General features: G+C 38.3%; 1 protein-coding gene across 1 annotated transcript; it reads left to right on the forward strand.

The window, feature by feature from the left end:
- Positions 1-1,782: 1,782 nt before the first annotated feature.
- LOC307123282 (GTPase IMAP family member 8-like) lies at positions 1,783-13,031 on the forward strand (the record flags this gene model as incomplete). The annotated part of the gene is made up of 5 exons (XM_079811770.1): positions 1,783-1,830; positions 2,056-2,094; positions 2,286-2,318; positions 4,401-5,093; positions 11,782-13,031. The coding sequence occupies exons 1-5, from the start codon at positions 1,815-1,817 to the stop codon at positions 13,029-13,031; spliced, it is 2,031 nt and encodes a 676-aa protein (XP_079667896.1). The 5' UTR covers positions 1,783-1,814.
- Between the last annotated feature and the right edge of the window lie 11,729 nt (positions 13,032-24,760).

Genomic DNA, 24,760 nt, shown 5'->3' on the forward strand with positions numbered 1-24,760 from the left:
GAATGTCAGAAATGTATATTTGTGAATGTTGAGATGTTATATTGGTTTCAGTGGTAAAAATAAATAATTGAAATGGGTATACATTTGTTTTTTGTTAAGTTGTCAAAAAGTTGTTTTTGTTAAGTCACCTGCACACACAGATATCCCCCTAAAATAGCTAAAACTAAAAACTACTTCCAAAAATATTCAGCTTTGATATTAATGAGTTTTTTGTGTTCATTGAGAACATGGTTGTTGTTTAATTATTAATGTTGTAAAATTAATCCTCAAAAATACAACTTGCCTAATAATTCTGCACTCCCTGTATACTCATTGGTGGTCAAATGTGTCCATACACCTAAACTATTTTTAAAATAAAAAGCCTATATTTTAGTCATATTTATTGAATATTTTTTTTATAGATCTTTTGATACTAAATATTATTTGTGCAATAATTAAGGTCCATTCATGACCCCTTTCTTCTAATATTTGTATTATTTATATTACAATTAGTGTAGTAGTTAAGGTTAAAATAGAGAATTCCAATGAGATTCCAAATTAGAGTCATTTTGTGGCTGGAAAGATAAAATATTTCATCTGTTATGCCATTACCCACTACTAGTGTCCTGTATGGCTCTTTAATCAATATACATGTTGTCTAGTTGCTCAACAAAGTATTGCAGATCATAACTTATTTGTGCTATTTTAAAATGTTAATAATAGTGAATATATAGTAATGAATGCAAGCTAATATAACTTAACCCAAAAAAGTTGAAAATAGTGCTAAAGGGCAAACGTATCTTTCCTTATATGTACAGTAGGCTATATACATGAATCAAGAATGAAATTGACATTTGTGCCCATCGTCTCATAAGCTAATGCTGATTTTAGGCATCTGTGCTGTAAATCAACCAGTTAGCTATGGTGTTGTGGCACATACATTATGCAGGTTATATATATTTTATGCAACTTATTTTGCCACATGATATATTGAGTTTTTTTTTATAACTAAAACTAGACTAAAATGACGAGACTTTTTGTCGACTAAAACTTGACTAACAAAAAAAGATATGTGAATGACTAAATATGACCTAAACTAACAAGGACATTTGGCACAAGACTAAGACTAAAACTAAATTAAAAATAGGTGACAAAATTAACATTAAACAACATAAAAAAAAAAAAAAAAACTTTTTTATAACCGTTGATACTTTTTTTCAGGATTCGTGGATGAATAAATATAGTAATGGCTGATGAAAATTCAGATTTGCATCACAGAAATAAATTATAGTTAACATTATATTAAAATAGAAAACCATTATTTTATTTTGGTCAAATAAATGCAGCAGGGCTGTGCCTTGCGACATATATGTCACACAAAAACATTGGTCTGTGCGATGAATACATTTACCACAGTAGCACGCGTGCGATACAGTTTATCATGTGAGACAGAGCTTGTTTGTGTGAAGTGTTTTGTGCTTGTGTGAGGTTAATCTAGGGCTGTATATTAAATCGAGATCGCGATTTGGCTTTATAAATTATGAAATTGTAATTTTTTAAATAAATAAATGTATGTGCAGGTAAAGCGCAGCACTGTTCAGAGGGGATCGATTGGTTCACAGTAAATGCTGCTCTATCTCTGCAAGCTGTGAGATTGAGTCATTGGCAGTTTAGATGATGTCTTCAGATGTCTGCTGTCCAGTTGCGAACCACTGAGCTGGAGAATATGTGGATGCGTTTTAAACCACAGAGGGGCGCAGGTGAGTTGATATGGACTCGCTTCATCCGCACACTTTCACTTTCGTTTTTGGAAACTTCAAGGTGAAGGTGATAAAATGGCGCACAGTGCAGGTAAGGGAACCTGTTTCTTAAGCCAAACGATCAGTTGTTTAAGATTAAACTATTTTGATGGAGTGCAGTACGTACTGAAGAATGTCAATTCATGCGGAAGCACGTAATTTATACTTTTAACAGGCATACAACTTACAAACGAATTTTAAAACAGCCACTCTGTAATCGTTTCTTTCTGTATTTGTGTGTTGCATTCATCAGTGTTAACATCATGTTCCTTTTCAGACTCTCAAACGTTTCCGGTAGTGAGGAGAAAAAGGAAACGTGAGTGTCAGAATCACGAATTGGTTTTGAGTTTTTTCTTTCGAACTTTTGTAGGCTTTATATTTTTGACCTAGCTATGATTACATTATGATTATTTTTAAGATTAAGTGCTTTTTTACATAAATGTGCCTAGTTTTAATTCGTTCATAATGTTAACCTGATCCACTAACATCTGTGTTTGTGTTTTGCAGTGGAAAGTAGTCCCGATTTCTCTCGCACCACCTGTAAGTAAATTTAAATCAATTAAGCTATTCTGTGGTCCGATTTCTCATTTCAGGGTTTGAAATACCCCATGATGCTTTGCACAAATTATGGGCACACATTTTATTAAACTATAATCGATAAGGTATTGACAATACTGTAAATTGTTGAAAGATTAGCATTATGTACTCAATAATAATCATCCTGGAAAATTAGTTTAACATTTTTAGTTAGTTCTTTTTTCATTATTTATTATCTAGTGTTCACAAAGCGAAATTATTTTCCTGACCCGCCCCCCAATCATTGAACAATAAGAGAAAAAAAATTTATTGAACATTGGGGGGGCATTATTTTATAGAAACAGAACAGTGAAGGAAATTCTAGGTCTAATTTCTAGGAAATAATCATTTTGAACTATTGTATATTTGCAAACATATGTACTTTTATTTGTATGTCTAATATGTCGAAAACGTAAAACATTTATTGTCTCTTCACACTCAATTAAAAACGGCCATATTTCAGGGAAAAGGTAGAGAAGTTTGCATCATGTTACTGTCGATCGTTTGCCATTTCTGTCTCAAAACAGTTGACATGTATTAAATGTTTTGCTTCTTACCTCATGCTCTTTCAACCCGTATTTGATTAGCCATCTCAATCATTTTGACATTGACGAACGCTGTTAGACCGCTAAGGCAGACCAGACTTAAAATGTTAAACCTTTTTGTCATCCTAACAACATACAGAGCACTGCGTACTTTTTAATTATTGGGGGTGGGTGCTTCAGTGGTTCTTCAATGGTTCTTCAGCAGTTCTTTGGGATGACTGAGGTGCTATATAGCACCAAAAGTGGTTCCCCTATGATTACGAGCCAAGAACCACTTTTAATGCCATATAGCACCCTTTGTTTAGAGTGTAGTGTGTACTTCAGTGAATTATTCATGACATATTATTTATCAAAACGTGTGATCAGGGGCATAGCACAAGATTCCAGGCCCTATGCATAGGCAGTCCTGATGGGCCCCCATATTCCACGTTCAAATATATTCCATACTTCTCAAGGGCCCTCTCTCCCCTTGGAGCCCTGGTAATCAGTACTGGTTTTACCCCTAGTCCAACGCCCCTTATCAGATCACACTCACTCAGGAATACAAATGGGAGTGGGGCTGCCACGCGGGGGCGGGCCTAGCTATGGGGTCCCTACTCACTCGACTCTTAGTGAGGTATGCCGGTTTAGATGGTGGTCATCATGACCTTTTTTTTTTTTTTTACTAATTTTGACTATTTGTTTTTCTGGGGTCTTTTTTTCTCTCTCTCTCCCCCACATTTTTTTTCTTCCCTCCCCTAAAGAAATCTCCATAAAAAAACACAAGTTCAATACTATCTGCCCCACAAGGTCCAAGGCATCATCACATCTAGTTGCCACCACAGGTCGACGATGGGATGTGTAGGGATAGCTGTAGGACCGTGAGGTAAGGAACACGTGCAATAAAGTACAAAAACAAAAACACTAAAGGAGGGAGGTGGAGTGGAGGGTGGAGAGAGAGGGAGAGAGGGAGGAGGGAGTGAAGGGGAAGGAAACAAGGAAGAAAAAAAACAAAAAAAAACTTGAAATAATAATGGGTATACCGAGCGGAGGTGGGCGTGCTGTTCTACCCCTGGGGATGTGCGTGGATAGACATACAATATAGAAGGAGATAATCATATCAACATCGATATTGTTGCTGTGTGAGGGATGAGAGGTGAGGGGGCGGGGGGGTAATAAATAAATTGTATTATTTAGTAATAAATTACTAAAAACCCTTTAAAATAAAATCTAACTACTCCCTAAAGACATACTCTAATTACAAGATCTCTCATAAACACACTTTTTGTTTGTTGGTTTGTTTTGTTTTGTTTTTTTCTCTCCTTCATCGCCCACTATATAAGTGTTTGTCTATACTGTTGTTTTTTTGTGTTATGTCTCAATATATGTATTGTGTACAATTTCTGTATGCATTTTCACGAAAAAAAAGGAATACAAATCTCAATCTCAGTCGATATGTTGTGTGTTCCTGTGTCTGATCTGAGGATTATAGATACTAAATATCTGATTTTACTCTTTGCAGTGAGGATTGTTCTGCTGGGGAAGAGTGTGTCAGAAAACAGCCGAGTGGGAAACTTCCTGTTGGGACGAGCAGCGTTTGACAGTGAAGCTCCTCCAGATGTTGTAGAGAGAGTCGGAGGAAGATTGAAGGACAGACACGTGATGGTCATCAACAGTCCTCAGCTGCTCCAGACACATCTGTCACTCCGTCACATCACACAGACAGTGAGAGAGTGTGTGTATCTGTCTGATCCTGGACCTCATGCGTTCATACTCGTACTGCAGTGTGAAGACTTCACTGAGGAGGACATGAGAAGAGTGAACTATATCATGAAAGAATTCAGTGAAGAGGCGATTAAACGCACTATAGTGCTCACGACTGATGAAGAGACACATGAAGCTCAAGGGGCGCCTGTGAAACTGAATGAATTCATTCAACAGTTAACTGCAGAGTGTGGAGGAGGACATCTTCAGCTTGATAATGAAAAAGAGAGATTTTGCTCTGGAATATCCCAGCGGTTAGAGAAGATATTTAGAGAAAACCATGACGATTATATCATATGTGAGCTATATGATGATGCTGAAGAAACACCAGTGGATGAAGAGCAGAGCAGATCTGTAGGTTCAGTCAGAGCAGTGGAGAAAAAAGATTCTCATGTACATGATGATGATGGAAAACACAAAGGCACTCATACAACGATAAAGGAAGAGAAAGGTATTCTTTGAATTTTCCATTAATAGGATCCTAGACTGATCAGCTACAACAATAAAATAATTTTAAATTATTTTATTAAATTAAAATATCCCCGGTGTTGAATTAACACCGCTCTGTGTTCATATGGGAACCACCAGCAGAGTGTTAAAGGTCCCATGGCATGGCATTTTTCTATTATTTTATAATGTTTCCTGAGGTGTACTTATATTGTTAGTATGATTTTTACATCATAAAATGTCATAATTTAGAAATAAAAGGCATTTTTTCTATACTGCTGTTTGCCCTGTGGCTGAATGCCCTGCTTCAAGAGGCGTGTCTGCTGTGAGACTTCAGTAAAAACGCCCACTGTTGTGATTGGCTGACATCTTTGCATTTTAAATGAGCGGAGGGGGCGTGGTTTAACGAGGCACGAGCCTGCCAGAGACGGATGGACCTGAGTTCACTTCTCATCAGTTCTCAGTCTCAGTTCAGGGTGAACTGTTGTAGTTACTAGCATATACTTCAGGTTATTAGTTTATTTCTAGTCGGAGGGGCTGTCACTCATGTCAGAAAGTTAGTAACTTTAGTAAATGATGGATCAGCGCTGACTCGAGACGCGAACCGTTTAGAACGATTCAGTCCGATTTGGTGAACTGATTCGGTTCACTAAAAAGAACAGGTTCAAAAGAATGATTCGTTCGCGAACCGGACATCACTAATGTACCAGAGACGGAGCTCAGCGATCGCTAACAAAGTTATTTATAGTACCTACTGAGTTATGAGAGCGCTGTCAGTCAGCGCGAGTTTATTGTGTTTGTATCTGAGAGTTCTGAATAAACACGAGTCCCAGTCACACCGAGTCCGTCTTCATCATTTTTACCAACTTTGTAACACATGCAATGTACCATTACAGCTGTCGAGATGAACGAGTTAGTAAGTGTTGAGTATAGCATTATTTCTAGATATGTTCCAATCATATGAATAGCGTCAGTGACGCGCATTGAGTAACGTTACACAGCACAAACAAAGACACAACAACAGTAATCGAATGTAATCCAGTTTATTGTGGGGAAAGATGGCTAGCCTAGCCCAGATATGCTCACGCTTACCCCCCATCTGCTTAATCTCACGCCGCGTTTGGTGCCTCCGCTGTGGGCCAGATGCAGTACTGGGGGTCGGGGATGTTGAAGGCCAACGGCCAGTGCAGCCCGAGCTTCGGCGTGTGTGAGGCTGATGTTGAGCAGAAACTCATGACTGTATGCACATTTTAGAACCGGTAGACGCGACGAGGACGTACAAAAACACTGACTCACAAGATAGAAAACACGAAAACACCGTTCTGTCTGGAGAGAGAGAAGCCGCATTGTGTGCACGAATAATAAATAATTAGCTACACATAAGAGATCACTGATCACAGATCAGAAGGAACTGAAAAAAGACTTCTGTTTTCATTTGTACATCCAAACACTGAGAAACTGCCAGCATTCACTCGTTCACAAGGAATGATCTCTCGAGCGTTTGCATGGGCGTGCCAGATTCTCTGGGCTGAGGAAAGGGAGGAAACCGTTTCTGCTTGGACGTCAAAACAGGAGCCTTCAGGATTGGCTAGTCGGGCCTGTCATTTTCTCAAAGGCAGAGAGAGACAGCCAGAACTCGGGTTTACACCGATCAACATTTCTATCCACTTGGGGACAATATTCAGGCTAGGGGAACTCATATTAATGTTGAAATACCTCATAAAATGAAAATTTCATGCCATGGGACCTTTAAAGTAACACTGAAGCAGTGTTAATGAGTTAATGAGATACTTAAGTGACTCATTGAGTGATGATTGTTTGATTATTGAAGACACCTGATGATAATGAGCAGAATCACTGAAGGACAGAGAAACACAAGAACTACAGCTGACTTCAGCCACAGCCTTCCCATATGAACACAGAGCAGTGTAATTCAACACTGGGGAATTTACTAGTTAACCACAGGAAAAACCATGCCATGCTCCTCACTACTATGGCTAAATGTAACCATAGTATTCGATATGAATAGACCAACTTTCTGCCAAACCGCCATTGTTAATAGCCTCAGGGTTAGTGTTACTATATACATCCATGGTAAATGTTTGTAATGCCTATTTTTAAAAACATTAATCTTGCGTTTTTGGAGTTGTGAGATCCAGGGGATCAGCGGCGCTCAGTGCTCATTAAACCCGGCGAGAGCAGCCTTTCCTCGGCTAGTCCTTCGATCTTTGGTGTCTTGAATCTATAATTTGTTGTCTGACAAATTGTTTGACTGAGGGCAAAGAGAAGTTTCAGAACTTTATTGTTGCCTGGACCACATTTATGTGGCTATTAATGTTTAATATATTTTTTTATGAAAATGAAAGAGTGGTGCTTTATGACATATTTCTCCTGGAGCGCCTTGAACGCATGTCTATTTAGGTTCAAGCGCTCGATTTATACGCGCGTCCTATTCGCTCTGGACGCGCGAATGGATTCAAAATGTTCAAGCGTCCAACTAGACGCGTTAGACGTGGTAGACTTGATTTTGACACTCTATTCACGTTTGGTGTGAACGCAATGCAAGGGTGTTGATATGGGGATTTAATTCTAACTTGTTCATTCATGGCCAATGTTTCTTCTGTTTTCCTTGTTGGGAATGTTGAGGCTGTTTCATCTGATTTTAAACTAGTTTAATTACAGAGTGATTTGTGGCTTTTAACAGATATGTGTGTGTCACATAAACATACGTTTCTCACTGGATATTGCAGAGCTGTTTAATAATGGTGTTCAGGAGTTAACACACCTGCTTGCGTTGCGTTTGTCACATGTTTGTTCTGTTTTGTTCAGTTTTCCTGGTCTGTTTTATTTTGTCTTTTGCCTCTAGTTTGTTAATTGGTTTCCGTTCTCTCAGTGCCTGTTTGTCTCCATGGTCACATATTGATTAGAGTCCTCAGTTCAGGTGTGTCTAGTTCGTTTCTCCCTTTGTTTTCTCTGTGTATTTGAATCCTCATGAAGTCAAAGAGGACAATACCAACCCTCATCCAGTCCCATTCTGAAAGCATTTGGGCACTCTAGCTCTAGCTCACCCCATTTGAAATATTTTATTTAATTGTGAGTTTCGGCAAGCAGTTTTTGAGATTTCAGGATTTCCCCATTGAAATAGGTAGGACTTGCCCGTACGAAAATGAACCATGGTTTTACTACAAATAAAACAAAAAAAACATGGTTATTATAGTTAAACCATGGTAACCACAAATAAACCACGGCTTTGCTACTCTACACTGTTAAAAATGTATTGTAATTTTACAGGAAGTTCCTGGCAACTAATTGCCGTAAATTTACAGCACATAATATACAGGATTTGTCCTGTTTTTTAATACAACAAAACACTGTATTTTAGTAAATTCCCTGGTGTTGAATTAACATCGCTCTGTGTTCATATGCAGCAGCGTGTTAAAGTAACACTGAAGCACTGTTAGAGTTAATGAGATACTTAAGTGATTCATTGAGTGATGATTGTTTGATTATTGAAAACATCTGATGATAATGAGCAGAATCACTGAAGGAAAAAGGAACTACAAGCCACAGCCTAAATATTTGAACAAATATATACACAGTTAACCACAATGAATTGCAATTAACTACGAATATATAAGCCAAGTCAGGAGGCTATAGAATATCCTTTTAAGAATTAACTAAAATCCGTTCTGTTTAACGGATCCCTTTGATCCTTATCAACTTTCACTAGGTCTTTTACCCAATTTTCGGGAAGTTTATCCCTCTGGCCACAAAGGACAAACTTTCCGAGTTATGGTATTAATTAAAGCATTCAATGATACTTATAAGAGCTCGTAGCTTAGATCTGACATTAAAGGAACTCATGTTTTGTGAGCAACAACAATGACAATCAAAACGTGGATACAATGGTTTGATTACATACGACTAAATAAAGAATACATGTATATACAGAATAAAGAAAAGTAAAGAGGGAGGATGAGGATGAGGATGAGGAGAGAGGGAAGTAGAATAAAGAAGAGTGTGTTCTGGTCAGAAACTTTCCCAAACATACCCGCTAGAGCCAGCAGGGAGCAATTATCTTCAAACGCATCTAAATTTCGATAGAATTGATACTTGCATGGTTCCTTTGTGTCGTGTAAGGCAAGATGCGTGCGTTGGCGTTTCTCAGAGCGTTCATGCGCTGAAGCTCTCCCTCCGTTTGGTCCTTCCGGAGCGTGGTCGGTCTGCGGGAGATTTAACGGTGTGTAGAAGCGATTGTCTTGGGAGGGAAAGTTCATCTCGTCCACGCTGAGAAGGTTCGCGCAGGGATGTGCGCGCTCTGATGGAGCGCGCCGGTGTCGCGGAGTGCGTCATCTTCAAAGGAAACGATCAGCTTGGCCGGGCCGAGGCCCGCGAGCCACGCTGGGAGGAAACAAAAGTTTGTCTCGTCAGAGTCTTTGCGAGTTCACTAAGCGCTGATGTGCTCGAGTTACTGTCCTTTAAAGTCCACTAACCCATGCCCATCTTCTCTGAGATGACCAATCGTTGGTGTGGATTTGAGGCGGGAAAGTCCCTTTGTTCGGACTTTTATCACTCACTGGAATGTTCTCGCTTGGCAGGTCGAACAAGTAAGGTTTCGCTCCAAAAGGGCTAAGCATACTAACGGTACATCTCATAATCATATATTTTGCACCATTGACTAAGACAGAGAAAGAGGAATCTTTAAACATCAAACATGCCCTGGCTTAAACGCATAAAAGACAGTGTATCTCTTTTACAGAGCCATTTTGAGCATTCAAGAGGGCCTTTACATCACATGAACATAAGGAACATAGGGAGCATGCATATACTTAGGAAATCATCATATATGTAATTTCTGGAATAGTTCAATTATAATAGTTCAGGCAACATAAAAGGGGCTGCCTGTGTGTGTGGAGGTCAGTCCTCGGCCATTCTGCACAGAGAGGTGAGTTAGATCGTCTGGCTGATTAGAACCTGTTTGAAGTCCTCACAGGGTGACAACGGAGCGACCTGCGTTGTCTCTGCCGGTCGTAAAAAGGTGATAGCGGGGCCATTTGGGTCAGTCATTCCGATGGCAACCCTAGAACTCATTTATATGCTAATACTAATTCATAGGCAGAGCTGTGGAAAAGATCTGCCTCTCCGGTGTTTCTCGAACGACCCATCACTTTGATCTCACGTCAAGGGCGACTCCAGATGCTACACATGTGCGTTTGTGTTTTTTGTAACAGTGTTAACAAAGCACATCATTGGTTGCAAAGGAAACCATAAACAAAAATGATCAGGTGATATAGTGTTTATCATCATAAAGACAAATATTTGACTATGCTCATCATTGACCAAAACTGGTTATTTATCGATAAATATACACCAATAATACTTTCTTGCCATATTCTGAATTTAGATTTTTAAATACATTACAAAAACTAAATAGTTTACAATAGATGCACACATACACCAAGAATCAGTATATGAATCTCAACAATGGTGACATACTTAATGCTGCAATGAATGCTGGGACATTAATGTTATACTATGGTGGCTCCCAGCTGCTGCAAGAAGCGTGTCACCATTGTTGAGATTCATATGCGGATTCTTCATGACTCTGTGTGCTTGTCTAAAAATTTTTCTCACAATGCATTTAAAAATGTTTGATCTCTGGCAAGAACACATTGCTTGTGAAATATTAATAATAACAAATCAATTTTGTTTAATGATGACATTAATCAATATCATCTGACCATCTTTGTTTATGGTTTATTTTATAACAAGTTATGTGTTTCAGTAAACTCTGTTACAAAGGCCACAAACTGATATAAAAAAAAGCAAAGAGTCAAACTGCCCAACTAAAGCAAACACTAATCACCATAATGGTGACCAAACATTTAAAATAAAACATCAACATCCTAATAATAATAAACCTCTATAATAACTCTAATAGCCTCTAATAATAAAGCATCCTAATAAACATCTGTTAATTCTCAAAAGGAACTGTAGACAAATTACAGAAATAAAGTCAATCTGGTTTTAAATAAGAGAGATTTCATGTATAGTCAGTTGATTTCATCTAAACCAGTGGCGGAAGTCAGTTGTAGTTCTTCTGTTTCTCTATCCTTCAGTGATTCTGCTCAGTATCATCAGGTGTCTTCAATAATTGAACAATCAATTGATTTAACAACCCAATTAATCACTTAAGTATCTAATTATCTCTAACAGTGCTTCAGTGTTAGTTTAACACCCTGCTGGTGGTTCCCATATGAACACAGAGCGGTGTTAATTCAACACCGGGGAATTTCCTGTGTGGCTGTATAGTAATGCTTCTACAGTGTAGTTACAATAATATTACAGGACTGTCCATAAATTTCCCACCATGCACTTGCATTTACAGCAAAACCATGAATTCAATACGTTGTTGTAAAATTTATCGTAAAATCACTTCAATTGCTAACAGTGTAACCATAGTTTAACCATGGTATTTCCGTTCTCTCAGTGGTAAACTATGTGGTAAAACTGTGGTTATATAAATCGTACTCAAGTAGCCAAAAAAACATGGTTACTACACTTACAAATCACAGCAGTGCATTTTGGGCAGCATCACCGTAAACATAAAAATACAAGAAATGTGTCTAAAGTATTGTGTTCTGTGTTTCTGAAAATATTTTTTGTAATAACTCTCATTCTCATTCTGTTAGCAGGTGTAATATGCAGTGTTGTTGATAATGATGATGATCTCAGGATTGTGCTGCTGGGAAAGACAGGTGTTGGGAAGAGTGCAACGGGAAACACCATCCTGAGAATAAAAGCTTTTAAATCAATCCTGACTTCACGCTCTGTGACCAGAGAGTGTCAGAAAGAAACATCTGAGTTCAACAGAAGACACATCACTGTGATCGACACTCCAGGCCTGTTTGATACTGGAGTTGATAATGTTGAGACCAGGAAGGAGATTGTGAAGTGCGTCTCAATGGGGGCACCTGGACCACATGTGTTTCTGCTGGTGATTCAACTGGGACGATTCACTCAAGAGGAGAAAGATGCCGTGAAGATGATCCAGGAGACCTTTGGAGAGAAATCCAGAATGTACACCATAGTGCTGTTCACCAGAGGAGATGAACTTGGAGAAACAACAATTCAAGATTTCATTGAAGATAATGAAAGTGTGAAGAACCTCGTCCAGCAGTTTGGACAGAGATACCATGTGTTCAATAACAATGAGACTAAAGATCAGACGCAGGTTTCTGAGCTTCTGGATAAGATTGACTGTATGTTGGCAGTAAACAGAGGGAGTTTCTACGACAATGAGATGTTCCAGCTGGTGGAGAAGAACATCAAAGAGGAACAAGAGAGAATAATGAAAGAGAAAGAAGAAGAGAGCAAGAGAAAAGAAGAAGAGCTGAGAGCCAAATATGCAGCTGAAATGGACCAAATGAAGAAAGAAAGAGAGAGAGAAAGACAAGAGATGCAGAATGAACTGAGAAAAAGAGAAGATGAGTTTAAAAATAGAGAGGAAGAGATCAAGAAAGAAACAGATGAGAATCTGCGAAAAGAGCTACAAAGAAAACTGAAAGAGAAGCAGAAAGAATTTGAAATGGAGAATAAAAGAAAAGAAAAGGCTTTAGAAGAAGAACAACAGAACTTCATAAAATACCTGGAGGAAAACCATGAGAAAGAAAAACAAAAACTCCAGAAGAAAATTCAAAGAAAAACAAGAAAACAAGCAGAGCATGAATTTCGTGATAAGCTTGAGAAAGAAGTGGCTAAGGCTTTAGAAGAAGCTGAAGAAAAACACAAGACAGAAATGGAAAAAGCTTTAAAAGAAGCTGAAGAAAAACACAAGACAGAAATGGAAGAAGCTTTAAAAGAAGCTGAAGAACAGCTCCCACACAGTGCAAAGCGTGCTCGTGAGAGAGTGCGAATCACTTCTGATGAAGATTTTTTTTAAATCGTGAAATTAAATGCATTTAAGAGTCAGCAAAAGTTTGGGAAAATAGCAGACTATATCAATGCAAAATGACAAATAGGCCTTATAATTTATATAGCTTCACAAAGAGCTCAAAAGAATACACATGAGCTTAATCTGTTTAAAAGTTTTTTATATTAAAGCTTGCTTTAATAAACATATTTATTTTAATTTGAAAGCAAAGTGTAATTTTAATTGTAAATTAATAAAATAATTATATAATATGAATTATACATAATTGCAATTCATATAATTTAAATATAATAAATAATTAGAAGCAAAAGATGTGCAACTTTGTCTTTTAAATTATTTCCCTCTAAACTGCTTTAATTTGGAGTGAGAGTGTCATGTGTCAGGTTCTTTCTCTTTGCTTCTCACTATCCTTTTCTTCACTCACTCTCCTTCCTGATTGTTTCAGACACACACACACACACACACACACACACACACACACACACACACACACACACACACACACACACACACACACACACACACACACACACACACACACTCGTTCGTTAGGCTCATCTTCTCTCTGTCTACCTGCACCTGTTAGTCATCGCAATCAGCGCCTCGCTGCCTTGCGATGACACCTGTTCCCACTTTTGTTTGAGTGCTTACCCTTTATCTAGTGTTTGTTCATACTGCCTCTTGTTGGATCATTGTTTCATGTCATGCGTTACGACTGCTGCTTTCTTCATTTCAGATTTGCTTTGGAAGTGCTCACCTGGTCTTGTTTGTCTGATACAGCCTTGCGCCTAAGTTTAGTCTGAGTTCTGCATTTGCTGCAAGAGTTCCTTCGCGGTTCTCTGTTCCTGACTGTGATTAATTCTCAAGAACTGCCTCCACCTCTACGGGTGTCCCGATCTCTCACCTCTTCAAGACAGGATCTTCTCAGCTGCCTTCTCAGTGTGTTGCCTTGTTTATATTCTCATTAAAGACTGTTGTTATCCTGTCAACCTCTGCTCTTGGATCCATTCTTTATTGACCCTGACAGAGAGAGGGGGAGTCGCTTTTTCTAACGACCGAGACAAATAAGACACAATTATCTGTTATATGTAACAAATAATCATTAAAATTCACAAGAAGGGCCTCGCTTAACATCTTACCAAGATAAGATGGTTTATTTCTCTAAAAAATGGTCACATGGCAATAACTATCCCTTAAACAGACATTCCTGCATTAATTTATAGACAAACTGATCTATAAATGAACATGCTTTCATTGTGTGAATGATTATTAATATCTTGTGTAGTGTCTCTACTATGGCATATTGTTTATATGCCTGTTTTATGATAGAACCAGCAGTTAATGAAACCTCAACTATACCTTGTTTGGTGTCTACGGTGTTGTACTTCTGCACTGTAAAAAATGGCTGTGAAATCTACAGTTATTTACTGTCGATTTCACAGTAACAGTACTGTAAACAAGTTTTACAGTAGAATATTGTAAAGTTTAAACTAAGACCGTAAAAAACACAGTAGTCCAATAATTACAGTTGAAATCACAGTATTCAAGGCATTACTGTAAAAAAATCACAATTTAGCCACTATAGTACTGTAAATAGTAAAGTAAACTACTGTAATTTTCCTTTTGTTTCATATCTTTCTTTGTACCCCTTTCACATGGACAGCCCCAGATTATTGTTGTTCAGAATTCATTACCGGAATATGATATAAATACTCGATGTTGAGCTTTAAGTAAAAGTGTAATATTAATAAATTAAAATGTGTCTTGCAACTTGTACTCTGATACTGCTGGAGCTTTCTATTCCATACAATATTTTTTTTTTTTAAAGAATTCACATAAGATTCCAAGAATATTTTTTGTTTGTTTGTTTTGTGACTGTAAATGGGTGTTTGGGAGTAAATGGGTGTTAACAGGGCAATAAAATATTTGATAAGCCTTATCTTAAACTTCTCCAAAGTCTCCCCTGACATAACAATATAGGCTTCATAAACGCATAATTTTTCAGATTTTTAATTAAGCATGACCATTGGTTATAAGTTGCAATAGTATATTCACATAATTATGTATATTAGTATTAAAATATTAATATATGTATACATTTAATAAATATATTCTTAATATTTTTGTTTTTATTTTTGAGCTTATATATCTCAATATTAATAACATCTGATTAATTTTGAACTTGAGCCAAAACTCTCAAGCATTCTAAATAAATGTTGGTAGGCTAATGTGTTTATTCAGAATGACTTATGAGCAGCAACCCTTTTTATTTTAGGTAGGCTATGTCATGTGCATTACTTGCCAAAATTGGGGCTGTCTGGTTAACTCATAAATACGTACCATGGGATTTTTATTTTACAAACACCAGTGTTATATATTTTTTCTTCGGAAGCAGGAGAGATAAACGTGCAAGTTTCCAGAGCTGTTTCTGAGCTGCAGGCAGGGCGAAATCAAAGCGCCGGCAGAGTGGGCGGGGTTTACCCAGTGAGTCTAGAAAGATCTAGAATCTGTGGGAAAAAGCGCGAAAGAAGCAGCATTTGTATTTGAATTTGTGACTCGTCGTCAGTGACAGAAAAGCTCCGTTAATGCTTAAATTTACATTTCTTTACACACAGCTTTGTCTTGTGGTTGTATTTATTTAGTTTTTGTTGATTTCTTTAACTTTTTGCCTGAGAAATTCGTCGAAACGTTTCCGTGAGAGCTCCGACGGAGACGTTGTTAAGCTCTGTTAATAACAGACTATTATTTAAATTTACGTTTCTTTATACACGGCTTTGTCTTGTGGTTGTAAAGTTATTTGTTTTATTTTCGTCTTCGTGTTGATATCTTTCACTTTTTGCCTGAGAGGAATTCAGCTAAAACATTTAACGTTAACGGCTTCGACGGAGAAGTTTTCACAGCCTTTAACGCACCCGTGGCCTCTGCCGGAGTTTCCATCTTGGAATCGCGGATCCTTCACCAACTGCTTATCCAGAAAATCAGTAAGTAACTTTACCATCACTACTAGGAGCAAAAAGTAGTGAGAAAAAGCAAAAAACTAGGAGTGGAAAGCAACATGTATAATGTTACAGCTAGCGCTAGGAGTATAACCAGTTAACTTTCCATCAAAATGAATTACTCTTGCAAGCACTGTAATTTCACCACAGCGTCAATTACTGCATTTGTTCGTCATTTGAGCATACACAGAAATCTAGCTAACTTTAGATTTCCATGTGGTGTAGCAAAATGCTTTGCCACTTTTGTGACGCGTGGTGCCGTTCAAAGCCACATGTACCGCTTTCACAAGAAGACAGCTAAACCAGGACCTAAAAGAAAAATTGATGGAGTTGATTTGGCTTGCTCTGTTGAAGGTTGTAACTATGTGTCAGCAAATTTTCCAAGCTTACATGAACATCTTCATGGGCATATTAAAGATGGCACAAAAGTGTCATGCCCTTATATTAATTGTTTAAAACATTTCAGTGTCCGTTCAACCTTTGCCTCGCACTTAAATCGGAAACACAAGAGTATATCTAGTTATCCACGTATTAGCCAAAGTTCTACCAGTGCTAGTACTAACATCACCTGTGCCTCCATGTCATCAGACAGTGAACTTGATCACACTTTTGAGACCACTTTTGACGATGACAATGACAACACAAATGGTGAAGTGGACACAGATGATTTTATGAACAATCTGGCCATGTTTTATCTCCGAATGCAGGCTAAAATGCTGTTACCAGCCAGTACAATTCAGACCTTAATAGAGGAAATACAAGAGGTACACAACACTGGTTTGACTCATCTATTGTCTAGGATGCATGAAGAGTTGACAAATCTGAATGTGCCTGAAAGTGATATTAAGAGGCTCCTTGATAATCTCTCAAAAGATAACCTACTGAAAATGTGCAATGAAGGAGTGTTTAGAACAGATCAAACCCGTAAAACCTTCTTTAAGAGCAAATTTTGCTATGTTGAGCCAGTCAAGACTTATTTGGGCATTGATGCTAAAGGCAAAGAGAGGTTCTACCAGTACGTGCCCATCAAGGATACAATAAAATCACTCCTCTCTCAGAACTCTGTTAAAGAGCAGTATGCCCAAGCTAAAGCTGACACAGAAACAAATCCTGATGTTCTGGAAGATGTGAGAGATGGTAGAAACTTTAAAGAGAATATACTTTTACGAGATTCACCATCTTCATTGTCTCTCATCTTGTATCAGGATTCTTTCGAAGTTGCGAACCCACTGGGCTCAGGCAGAAAAAAACACAAAATACTGGCCATGTACATGACACTTGCAGAGATTGCACCACACAACAGGTCTTCCATTGATCCAATGCAACTTGTTATGTTGTGCAGAGAGGAGGATTTCCAATTTTTTGGACAAGAAAAAGTGTTCTCCACTTTAGTCAGTGACTTGAAAGAAATGGAGCAAAATGGAATTGAATATGGCGCTGAGGAGAAAATAAAAGGCTCTGTGATTGCCATTACTGGAGATAATCTGGGGTCACACAGTATTGGCGGGTTTACTGAAAACTTCAGTAAAAGCACCCATTTTTGCCGGTACTGTGTCATCGACAGAGTGTCTTTTCAAACAGATCCCTGCAAATCTGGTCCTAAAAGAACCATAGAGAGTTACAAAAACAGTGTGGAAGACCTGGTAGACCAGGAAATGAACAGTGGAGTAAAGTTTGACTCAATTTTCAATCTGTTGAAATATTTTCATGTTTGCCAGCCAGGGCTCCCTCCATGCCTGGGTCATGACCTGTTTGAAGGGGTTGTTTCATTTGATCTTGCTATGTACATTAAGCACTTAGTGACAGTGGGCAAACACTTCACCTATGGTCAACTGAATCGGACTATATCACAGTTCACATACCTAGGCAGTGATGCAAATAACAAGCCATGTGAGGTTAAAACTAATGCGGAGAAGCTGGGAGGGCATGCTGCTCAAAACTGGTGCCTCTTACGTCTCTTTCCTATTCTGGTTGGAGACCGAATCAAAAATCCACTTGATGATGAGGTGTGGCAGTTGTGTTTAAAGCTCAGAGAAATTGTGGATTTGATATGTGCACCCAAGATCCATACCAACCAAGTAGCATACCTTAAGATTCTCATTGAGGAATACATCCAGCTAAGAACTGCCACATTCCCAGAAAAGACACTTAAACCCAAACACCACTATCTTGTCCATTACCCAGAACTCATTCTTCAGTTTGGTCCCCTCATTAGGTTGTGGACATTGCGCTTTGAAAGCAAGCACTCATATTTTAAGCAGTGTGCAAGGAAACTGCATAACTTTAAAAACCTCTGCAGTACCTTAGCAGAAAGACACCAGTTGCTACAAGCATATTTACATGCTGGTAACTTGTTTCCTCCAACTCTTCAAATGGGCCAACCAAGTAAATTCGATGACCAACTGTACCAGATTGGCATTCAGAGAGCTGTCAGTCTCAAGGGTCTCCGCCCAGAAACCACTACTGAAACACCCTCTGTCACTTTCAAAGGCACTCTGTACAAAAGAGGCATGACTGTTGTAGTGGACCAAAATGACACAGGGTATCTACTTGGGAAAATACTGTTGATACTGGTAAACGAGGCAAACGTGCATTTTGTTGTCCAGCAGTATCAGTCTGTGCCTGTTGTGGATCTTGGTGTTTATTGCTTACAAAGCAACTCAGAAGCACAGTATCAGTGTTTGACTGTAGAGAAGCTTGCAGATTATTACCCTCTTTCTGTATATAATCAATTTGGTCTTAATCTTGTTGCTCTGCATCATTCTGTGTTTCAGAAGAATGAGTAATGGACTCCATTGAGAAGGCAATACAGGCAGTGCTACCACAGTTAGATGAAGCAAAGCTTCAAACTTTAGTCAATGAGTTGGTGAAAGTAGGTGTTGAAGGACCAGATGATCTGCAGTTTATTCAAGAAGATGACATCAAACATCTGCTCACACCCATTCAGTGCAGAAAAATTATTCATTCCTTGAAAGGTGAGATTAGTTGTTCTAATTAACATATATTAGTTGATCCGCTACAATTAAAACTAAATAAATCAGCAATCATTCAATCATAATTTTGTAAAAAAAATAAAAAAATAAAAAAAAATCAAAATTCTCTGATTTCAGCTTATATGTGGATGTTAGTGTATACCTTGTCCAAGATTCTGTCCCCTTTGGTCAGGCAGGTGACATGTTGATAGAACTTGAGGAGTACAGATTGAGGTTGGAATTATTCAAATCCCACACTACAATACATGCCCTTCTGGGTGTGCAGTTTTGCTAATGGCAGCATATAAAGCCAAATTTGCTTTAAAAAAAAGATGGTATATCCGGGAAAAATAAAAACTATATTCATGCCTCTGCTATGCTGTCTCTACTAGATACAGTTATTCCACACAAAACTACAGACCCACAGCTTTCCAAAGAGCCCAATCACTTGATTATAGGCCCAAGTATGTAAGAACAGTGCAATACAGTATAGAAAGACAGTGGTTGCATTGCAATTGAAAACCGCATATAAGATATTTCACATATTCCCCCATCCATGCAGATCACATAGTCATGCATTGCATTTGCTCTTTTTTTTAAACGCATTGATTTTAATATACACCTGCAATGCGGCTGAAAAAAGCACATCATCAAAAATATTTCAATGTTAACATGTAAAATAATTTTCTTGTTTGTTCTAACCATCAGTTGACCTCAAATCACCCATCTAGGCTGATTAGTAATTGAGATAAAGCCATGGCAACCAATTTTTAAATGACCCTTTTCCCAAGGTCAGATTTAAATAGATTTTAGTCTGTTATTTAGTATTTTTTACAGTTAGTATATTTGAACTGTACCAGAATCCATAAAAAAAAAAAAAATTATTTAAATTTTGTTGGTTTAACCCTATATTGACCCACCTATAAGGACCTAACAGCCACCATTTTGTTTTTTGTTTTAAAAAGTTTTAGTTTAAGTACATCTGATACTATTGTAAACCACTAAAACCTTTTGTTAGATTTTTTTTTAGGGTCAAACCTTATTTTCACCTGACTATTCTGTTCTTTCATTCATACGTGTGTAATGCAGGTCCTTCCAATCCCCAGCTGAGCCCTTCATCATCTGAGCCACTGCCAGTTGCCTCTTCCAGCACATGCCCCATATCATCTATCAGTCCCATCTCTGCATGGGTGAACAGTTTTGAGGTGCCATGGAACAAAGTGAGGCTGACTCTTAGAAGAGCAGTAGATGCTGGTGAGAGGCCAGCTCTGGATGACCGCAGACACTTGATAAAAGTCACTGTTGATGCGATGAGAGAGCGTTCCTTGAACCCTACTCGCAGAGAGTGCGTGGTAGTGGCTAAAGCTATAACTGAAAAATATCCAAATAGCTTTTTAGACAAAAATGAAGAGGGGGAGCTAATTGGATGTGGGTATTTCAGCATTACTAATCAGCTCAAAACCAGAGTAGAATATTTGAATCGAGGCAACTCTCTTTCCCGTCTGAGGAAGCACAAACGCACCCAGAGAGATGATGAAGATGATGATAATGACCAGCCAGCAGTAGCTACATGTGCAAGAATCGACAGTTATGGGTGTGTTCGTTGGCAGCCAGAGGACTATCCAGATGGGGAAACATCAGCATCATTAGAGGAAAAGAAGCTTGAGATGATGGATATATTCAGCCGAGAGGGACTCAAGGGCGCTGAGAGAGGAAGGGTAGAAGACCTAATGGCAATCACTTATGCCAAACAGCGGGAATACATCAACGCAAATCCTTCCCCAAGCATTCTGGATGTGGGTAAAGAGTGGCCATTTCTCTTTTCACAGAAGTTTTTATTGTCACACTTCACCACTCTCACCAATGTTGAACTATACACAAGACTGAATGAAGATATGGACAAAAAGGGTAAAAGACTCCTGGATTTCTTCAGTAGTCAGATTACAAAGTGGAGGAAAGAAGTTAGAGCTGTTCTGAAGGAAGCCATAAAGAAGGACCGAGAAGGATCTGATGGCCTAGCAGCGATGCTTGTGATGTTGGCACACTTCAAAGAGCAAGAGGAGTCACTTTTTCTCATTGCTGATGTAAGTTCCTTAATTATTTAAATCTTTTATTTGGAGTTTTCAACAATTAATTGTCACATTTATTGCGGAAGAATCATTTTCCCTGATTAGAGTGAAACATTTAGAGTAACCCCCCCCCCCCCCCCCCCAATTGGTTAATGCAGGTTGACGAACCTCCAATTGGTCAAGTAAATACAGGTTTGTGTCAGGTTTATGTTATTGGTGGTTGAGCACTTTTTCCTTGATAGACCTCACCTCACAATATAAGCCACATGGTGCAAGCTTCTATCTCAATTCTTGGGTAAATGCTGGGTAAAGTCACTTGACCACTGTGTGCACAATATTTTAATTAAGAGAAAATTTATGTAGCGTTATTGTGAGAGTTATTGTGGTACTTAGTTAATTTTTATGTGTAAACATGCACAAACCTTCAGAGCAAAAAAAAGGCTCATTGCTTCCTTATCAACAAATTTCAAAAAGCTTTTTCTATCGTAGAGATAATATACCATCTACCTTGTTTCAAGTAACTCTTATCTTTGCTGGCATAGGAGACTACCACTCCCGCAGACGCAGAGGCCCAGCTGTGTCTCCCAATCACTCCAAGGATCATCATGCTCGGTAAGTTTCACATTCAATGTTACCGAATCCTTTGAATGTATAGGGCACAAGCAAAGCAAAGTTTCTGGAAAACACTAGTGAATGTGTGTCGTGTCATTCTCTGCCTCTGCACCAGTCAGGAACAGCACAGTCACTTCAAAAACTTAAGTTATGTGGAGTAATCTCTCATCTTTAGTAGCCACCTATAATGTCATGATTGCTATTTCAGATTGCTTGCTATGCCTATATCACTCATTGTTTTTCTATCACCAAACCAGTTATTGCTGCTTAAAGGATTAGTTCACCTCAAAATGAAAATTTCCTAATAATTTACTCACCCCTATGCCATCCAAGATATCCATGTCTTTCTTTCCTCAGTGGAAGAGAAATTACGTTTTTGTAGGAAAACATTTCTGGATTTTTCTTAGAATAATGGACTTCAATTGTAACCAACGAAGTCCAAATCAATGCAGTTTCAAAGGTCTTTGAAGTGCTTCAACGGGCTGTGCAGGATCCCAGCTGATGGTTAGGGTCTTATCTAGCGAAATGATCTGCCATTTTCTAAAAAAATATATAATTTATATACTTTTTAACTACAATTGTTAGGATTGAGCTGGGAACTACGTCATCACGTCGAAAGGTCGCGCTCCATGACGCAGGCCATCTTTGGGTATTTCCGCCGGCGATAACGAGCGCAACCTTCGACGTGATGACGTAGTTCCCAGCTCAATCCTAACAATTGTAGTTAAAAAGTATGTAAATGGCCGATCGTTTCACTAGATAAGACCCTAATCCTCAGATGGGATCCTGCACAGCCCGTTTAAGCACTTCAAAGATCTTTGAAACTGCATTGATTTGGACTTCAAAACTTTGGTTACAATTGAAGTCCATTATTCGAAGAAAAATCCAGAAATGTTTTCCTCAAACTTAATTTCTCTTCCGCTGAGGAAAGAAAGACCTGGATATCTTGGATGGCATTGGGGTGAGTAAATTATTGGGAAATTTTCATTTTGAGGTGAACTAATCCTTTAATGCACCGCTTCAAAGATATGTATGCTCCCTGCCCTGTTGTTACAATAATTTATGTGGAGAAAATCTTTTATAGAATATATTGCTATGAAATATAATTTGTGATGACTCTTGTCTTTACTAAGGAGAGACAATCCTGACTGCAAAAAAATGGATGCTGTCAATCGAGGGGAGGGTCGTAATCCCACCTGGGGCTCACATGGCGGACTTCACCACTGCCTTGGCCGCTCTCTTCGCCTGTTACTATGTATTCAACCTAGAGTATCAGGTGGAAGCCAGCACAACACTGGAGTTTGTTCAGAGGTATTTTTATCTTAAATAGTTTGATTGCAGTGTAAAAGCAAATTGACAATTGAAAAGCTGTTCAAAATCTTCTCCCTTTAAAATTAGGGGTGTAAACTGACACTGGTCTCACGGTTCGGTTAGATAACGATTATCATGTCATCGATTCAGTTCAATTCGATATCACAATGGATCGTGATGCACCGCATTCTCAATTTTAAATTTTTCTTCGAAAATGATGTGTGCGCGCGCGTGTGTGCTCGCCTGTTCAAACGGTGACATTCCAGTTGGGAGTAAAGCCTGTTTATGCCATTAAGAAAAGGAAAATCTGTCATAAATTGTTTTAAAGAAATGTTCATTTAAAAGCAGCGCTCATTAATCAGTGTATTATGCAGGGTTCCCGCGGGGTCTTAAAAAGTCTTAAAATGTCTACAATTAAAACATTTTGGCTTTGGATTCGGCGTTGGAGCTCATCCGCGCATCTCTAAAAGCAGTCAGACTCTGCCAGGCGTTAACAGCTCGGGGTGAAAACGGCTAACGTGGTTTATCAAGTTAGTGGTATTACCTCCTGCATATTCTATTTGTGCGTGATATGAGCACACACAGCGCGTCTTCTGCAGGTCGTGCTTACCAGGTTGTTCATAAAAGCCGAAATGTGCCCAGATGTAGGCTTTAAAAGTAGTTTGAGCTTCTTCAATTACTCGCATTCGCATCTCGCCTCCCTCTGCCATTGTATGCTACCGCGACAAAGCACGTATGCGACAAATTACGTCAGAAAAGTGTCAGTACATTATAATCGGTTATGGTCTATTACTGAACCAATACTGAATCGTCCTCGTCTGCATCGTAGAAACGATAAATTTTGACACCCCTATTTAAAATGTTATGTAATTGGGCTGGGCGATATGGCTGAAAACTGTATCACGATATGTGTTTCATATCGGTCGATATCGATAATTATTGATATTTTTTATGACCTATTTAAAACAAGGACCAGGAGAAAAATATATTACATTTAAACATTTTTATTTTAAACTTAAAGGATTAGTTCACCTCAAAATGAAAATTTCCTAATCATTTACTCACGCCAATGTCATCCAAGATATCCATGTCTTTATCATGTTCTTCAGTGGAAAAGAAATTACGTTTTTTGAGGAAACAATAGCAACCAACTGAGTTAGTTGCCATGGAAGTCCATTATATGAAGAAAAATCCTGGAATGTTTTTCTCAAAACTTATTTCCCACTGAAGAAAGAAAGACATGGATATCTTGGATGGCATTTGGGTGAGTAAATGATTAGGACATTTTCATTTTGGGTGAACTAATACTTTAACATTCCTCTGATCCATAGGTGTGATTGGCAAAGGACAAAAAAGCAGGAAAATATATTAACCACTTAAACTCTGCGGACCCACCGGTGGGTCCAATTTTGCATCATCATAATCATTTTAAAAAATCTCTAAGTTGTGCATCACAAACATAAATATATTTGGTATTGTTTGAAAGCTTAGAACCTCAGCTTTCAGGAAAACCCAATCACTTTAGCATTTATGTTATATAGAAGAAGATAATAAGGTCTAAATGCGACCCCCCCGCGACGACCCCCCCTTGAAAAAATGGTATGAGCGATATTAAATTTAATATTTATATCACATAAACTCACCAAAAATAGACAAGTCATATATCAAATGAAAGCTCTCACTCTCAAGAATATCACTGTGCAGTTTATTTCACCGATCCAACAATTTATAGTAACATTATTATCAAAAGATTTACGAAAACTGAATCGATTCTTTTG

This window comes from Gobio gobio, assembly GCF_949357685.1.
Source record: "Gobio gobio genome assembly, chromosome: 1".
Lineage (NCBI taxonomy): Eukaryota > Metazoa > Chordata > Actinopteri > Cypriniformes > Gobionidae > Gobio > Gobio gobio.